Source organism: Sturnira hondurensis, unplaced genomic scaffold (genome assembly GCF_014824575.4).
Source record: "Sturnira hondurensis isolate 20B ecotype Veracruz unplaced genomic scaffold, ASM1482457v3 Scaffold0013299, whole genome shotgun sequence".
Classification (NCBI taxonomy): domain Eukaryota; kingdom Metazoa; phylum Chordata; class Mammalia; order Chiroptera; family Phyllostomidae; genus Sturnira; species Sturnira hondurensis.
The window spans coordinates 5,587,180-5,593,179 of record NW_028085930.1 but is presented as its reverse complement, the minus strand read 5'-3'; the positions used below and the strand labels follow the sequence as shown (position 1 = coordinate 5,593,179).

General features: G+C 40.6%; 1 protein-coding gene across 2 annotated transcripts in view; it reads right to left on the bottom strand.

Annotated features, from left to right (window-relative positions):
* Positions 1 to 996: 996 nt before the first annotated feature.
* Positions 997 to 6,000, bottom strand: part of RYK (receptor like tyrosine kinase) — a 95,901-nt gene continuing 90,897 nt past the window's right edge. Inside the window, exons 14-15 of one of the 2 annotated variants that reach the window (XM_037061251.1) lie at positions 3,382 to 3,518; positions 997 to 2,122 (exon numbers count right to left, since the gene is read on the bottom strand). In XM_037061251.1, coding sequence (XP_036917146.1) covers positions 2,011 to 2,122; positions 3,382 to 3,518 — 249 coding nt within the window. In that variant the 3' untranslated portion in view covers positions 997 to 2,010. The remainder of the gene's footprint in view (positions 2,123 to 3,381; positions 3,519 to 6,000) is intronic. The other variant, XM_037061252.1, reaches the window with a different exon arrangement.

Sequence of the window (6,000 nt, the reverse complement as noted above, 5' to 3'; positions counted from 1 at the left end):
ACGAAGACCAGCCATGAAAATCTTATGACTGCTCTTTTCTCCCCGCATCAATAGCTCCAAGTAGCTCAGCAAGAAAAATCTATTTAAACTCTTAAAATACCTACTACAAAACAAATATATGTGCATAAAACAGCTCACAAACACAAAATGATAAGGTCAGAGGTGCCACACATGCTAGATATCGGAGAGCACCTCTTACTGCTTGCTAATTTGGGATAGAAGTCAGATGTCTGTTTCTTTCTTTTGGACTGACCTTGTACATAGAACTGTGATTTCTAGACAACATGCTAACCTGAACACAAAAAAGGAATGCACTGAATGTTGGAAGGGATGCTCGAGTTGTGTAGAATCCATAATTAGTGCTAAACAACACTGGTTAACTGAATGCTTTCTAAGGTTGCAGGCTGTGAATGAAAACATCTGTAACTTACAAACAGCTCAAGGAGCTTTTTAAAAACCAGCCATTGGCACACTGAGTACTTCATAAAAATCAGAGAACCAGTGTTAATAAATAGTCCACAGAAAAACCATGCTCTTGGCCTGCTCCTGGCAGAGCATGCACTGTGTGAGCTGTTTCTCCAGATGTGCTAATTCATGAAGCTTCTTTAACAACAGCAAAAGCCTCCAGCTGCTACGCACTCTCCCTGTACATCTACGAGGACGGGAGCAGAGTGAGGCGCCCACGGGCCTAACTATCGAGGAGGCCCATTCGACTCTGCATTAGGCCCACTATCAATATAACCAAGTACCACTACACACACCCCTAATTTAACGGTTTTGGAGAAAAGTTTCAGTGCTGTAATACATCTTTATAATCATAATTCCAACTGCCTATTAGAACCTGGAGGCTGAGCAGAGTTAGCTATAACTGCATTAAGGACTGTGGGCCTGAGGGAACCGCCCGTGAGACGAAACAAGGCATCTATCTGTTGCACATTCAAAGACTCGCCAGACAACCAATCATTGATCAGGAACGATCTTTTCAACGCTGCCATAATATAAAACAAATCCTTTAATTTTTCAAGTGTTTTAAAAGACAATTTTATACTTAAGCCAGCCTTGAAGATAAGCACAAAACTTGCCAGTTTACATTTCTTAACACACAGTAGCTCAAGCCCCCACTCTGTGAAAAGCACTATGTAGGTACATTAAAAGGGATTCTTAACCTTAGAAACAGGACCACACTTTCTGAAGTTGTATCATCCTCACCTTTTCCAGAGAGCAAAAATAAATAAATCACCATTCTTTACTACTGACCTGCACCCAAGACAACTTCTGGCTCACGGGAAAGCCAATTTCTGCCAATTTCAAGATGTTTCAATGAACTCAACTCCTACTTCCTCAAAAATGAAAAAGCAGAACTCCTTTTCAGTAAAAAAATTAAAAAATTAAACAATATTCCAAGAAAGGGTCATTTCTGTTTCTAGTAAGTATTTTTCTTTTTTTCCATTCTAGCTTTTAAGTTTTCTTTCTCCAATATTGCCTTTTCCTGTAGAATGCAAACCAGACAACTTTTTATGCTGTTTTTATTTTCTTAAGAAAAAGGACGGCATCTTGAAGACCGACCACTCCCAACACTTGTGGTAAATATTTTAAAAACTTTAAAGGTGAATAACCTACAATTACCTTGATGAAGACAAAAAATAAAAAGCAATCGGCATTAAGATAGCTATTCCAAGTGTTTAAACAATTTTAAAAACTGTTTATTTATTTTGTAAGAATGTACCCCTAGTCCAAAGTTACTATGTTTTAAAAATTTTTGGCCAAAAAATTTACAAAAACCTTTCAATCTAATAAAAGTGATATCTAGAAAATATTCCACATTATTAAGTCTGTCTTAAAAAGTTCAGATTCTAAAGCATTCCTAAGGCACGGTGTTCTGGAAGACAAATGTGCTTTTGCTGGCGTGGCGTGGCATGGCGAGGCGTGGTGGATGAAGCGTCCAGACTGGCTCCCAGTGAGCCCTGCAGGCACCTTCCCCCTCGATGCTATGGGACTGCAAGGGGAGAGTCAAACATAGGCCCCCAGGGCTGCGTGGAACTCGGTGAGACACTGTACCAGCTGCTGGAACTTGGGCCTCTCCTCTGGATCTAAGGCCCAGCAGCAAGCCATCACAGCAAATCTGCAGAGGGACAAAAATAGGACACTTGGCTAGTGACAACACAGTACTCTGAACTTTTTAGTCCATTTGATGCCAGTTATGTTTTCTGTCTACATGTGGGTGTGGAAGAGGATGACATACTAAAAATCAACCAATATCACCATCTGTTGACAGATCTAAAATGAAAAGAAGCTAAAATGAGTTGTCTGGATTTTACATGTGGATTTCAATTCTTCATGAGAGCACATCAAAATATGTTAGCAAATACAGGGGGAGCAGGGGGAAGGATTGTCAAGGAACATGTATGAAGGACGAATGGACAAAGCCAAAGGGGGGTAGGATACAGGGTGGGAGGTGGAGATGGCTGAGGGGTGGGGAGTTGTGGGAGGAAAATGGCAACAACTGCACTTAAACAGCAACGAGAGAGAGAGAGAGAGAGAGAGAGAGAGAGATCAGCAAATACAGAGATTTCATGTAAATACCTATTATCCTGTATTTAAGTTCTCAGAGGAAGAACTTGGAGGAAGAAAAAGCTTTACCTAAGCTCTCAGAACCTTGGCTCCACAGTAAAATCAGTGCAAAGAAAAAGCTGTCACCTTTTTAGTGTACAGACCTCCCGGATTCCACAGCTGAGGCCACACTCACCCGTGCACTCAAGTGCCCTGACCAGCATCCTGCCCACCTCAATCCCATTAGGTGGGAAGACTGGCTATGTACCAACTGGCACGGCAAGATGACAATGAGAAAGGCTTTATATAACTAAGTATGTTTTTCAGGCTCCATAAATAAAAGTCAGCCCTCACTGTACACAGAATAACCCACATAACATTCAGCATTTTCTCACTATACACGAGTCTCTTGGGTTAGATTACCAGAGGTATCAAACTCGTTTTCACCGGGGGCCACATCAGCCTCGCAGTTGCCTTTGAAGGGCTGAATGTAATTTTAGGACCGTATAAATGTGACTACTCCTTAACAGTTAAGCAAGAGCTCAGCTCTGCCACTGGGTAGAAACAAGGTGCTGGATTCACAGCCTGCGGGCCTTGTGTTTGCCACCTGTGGATTAAGTACTATAAAATCTGAGATGCAAAAAGTCCTCATGCCAAATGCCGTCAAGAGTGAACAACTCTGGCTGACTTTGTGGTTCTCTAGGAGAGTCTAATTCAAGTCCAAAACATCATTATTTTCAAAAGGGAAGTCTCTGGATACCTGCTCTCTTCCTTTTACCCCAACATTGGAAAAGCAATGCAACCCAGGTCTTCAAGCTCAGAAAAACTTACAGTTCATCAGGACAGTTGATAGGCTGGGCTATTCGGTAACCATCTTTCAGGTACGCAGCCATCTCAAAGGGGTCGATGTCCACATAGGGCGTCTGGCCCAGCGTCATGAGCTCCCACAGTGTCACGCCGAAGGCCCACTGAGAAAAGCAGCAACACAGGAGGGCATATTTAAAACAGTGTCAGTGTGCGGCTGCCCCTGACCAGGTATGGACCAAAAATAGCAGATCGACCAATCTTAAGGAACGAGAAATATTATCTATGAAAAGTCAACAATCCCCAGTTAGTTTATCTTGCTAGGAGAGACAAAGCATTTCATTTTATTATTTATTATTATTATTACTTAATCCTCACCTGAGGATATGCTCATTGATTTTAGAGAGAGAGGAAGAGAGGGAGAGAGAAACACTGATGGGAGACAGAAACATCAATTGGTTGCCTCCCATTCACTCTGCAGCTGGGGATTGAACCTGCAACCTAGGTACATGTCCTGACTAGGGACTGAACCCGCAACCTTTTGGTGTACAGGATGATACTCCAACCAACTGAGCCACCTAGGGGGGACCAGAAGAAAGCATTTTAATGAATGCATCTTTTAATGAGAATACTGTTAATGTATATTCTAAGATAACTGGGTCCATTGTAAAGAACTGTTTTTATTGTTGACTATTACTGTTTTTACTATTGACTTTGGGCCTCCACTATTATTGATTTTCCCAATCTGAAAATCTGTTACTTAAATACTGTAGCTCATAAACACAAATGAGAAATGGAAAATGAATATAATTTTACCCTAATTGGAGGGAAGAGCATCCTGAATAAGTGAAATATGTAAATTATGTAAAATATAAGATATCATGGAATTTTACTATATTCAAATAATTTAAGTTAAGAATTGAAGTATCCTCAGAAAATATCTTCCAACCTTCTTTGAGCAAAGGATTGGATTTATTTAAAAGCAACATGTGAACTCTTGGCAGGAACAGAAACCATGAGCAACAGTGCTCATTCCTGGTCCTCCCTGGCTCCCCTGGCTCCCAGAGTGCGGAGGGCAGGCCATGTGTCTACACAGGGCTGCTGCCGCGTGTAAAGCCCATGGTCGGAAAGGAGGGTGCCCGTGCACCGTGGTAACATGCTTATGAGTCCTTTCAAGGTCTAGGCATTCTGCATCCTCTACCTCACTTCGCTTTCACAACAAACCTGAGAGAGTCATTGACTGTCGGATTTGACAGGTGAGCAAACTGTGGTTCAGAGAAGTAACATGCCCCCCCACCAAATTTTTGAGGGAGTGAAGGAGGAAAAAAAAATAGAAAAAAAGAAATGGAAAAAAACACAAGGCAAAAACAAGTCTGTTTACAAAATCTAAGCAGGGTGTATTAACTTTTGTTACTATTTTTCAATAACAACATAATTCTGAAATACTCCCTAAAATATACAGATTTTTTAAAAGTCTTATATTAATAAATGACAGTTTTATTTTTTATAATCTATATAAACAAAAAATGAAATGATAACTTATAGAATATTTTAAAAACTGCTAATGGAGAATACAATACCAAACCAACAACTACTTCAACAATGAAAGCAAAACACAATTTTCAGACAAGCCAAAGCCGGCAGAATGTCGCCAGCAGACCTATACTGCAAGACACACAAGAGCAATTCTTCACGTGGAAGGAAAAGACACCAGGTGAAATTTGGACCTACACAAAGAATGAAGAGTTCTGAAAACGTATGAGTAACAACTAGGTATTTTTTCCTCATGTAAAAACGTCCTAGACCGTTTAAAGCAAAAACAGCAACAATACATTGTGGGGTTTCTAATACAGAGAGAAGTACAATGTATGCCCACAATAGCACTAAGGATGGAAGGGGTTATGTGGAAATATCATATTGTAAGCTGCCTATGTTAACTATGAAGTGGCATAACGTTATTGGAAAGTAGAAGGTCTATATTGGAAACCCTAGGGCACGTTTCCCAACCTCAGCCACACTGACACTGCAGGACAGATAATGCTTTGTTGGGAGGGGCTTTGTGCGTTGCAGGGTGCTTAGCAGCAGCCCTGGACTCTACCCATTAGATGCCCCAAGTGTGATAACTGAAAATGCCTCCAGATATTGTCAAATGTCCCTTGGCAAGGGTGGAGATGGTTTGGAGTGGGGGGTAAATTGCTCTCAGCTGAGAACCAGTAAGGCAGACTGGTCAAAAAATTAAAAGACACAAATTAGCAATGATCAGGAATCAAAGAGAAAATGTCATTACAAATCCTATAGACATCAAAAAATATTACGAACAACTCAGCTCTATGGTACTTAATAAATAACTTTGATAAACAAATTCCCTAAAATGCACAAATTACCAAAATACAAGAACAGAAAATCTTTATAGCCCTATATCTATTAAAGAAATTGAGTTCATAATTTAAAAATCTTTCCACAAAAAAACTCTGCATCCAAACAGTCTCACTGGGGGAATTCTATCAAACTTGAAAGAAAAAGTTCATACAAATCTGCATTAGTTTCCTAGAGCGGCCACAACAAACGGCCACAAACCGGGTGCCTTAACCAAAAGAGTTTACTTCCTCACAGTTCTGCAGGCCAGAAGTCCGAGAGAGAGTGAGG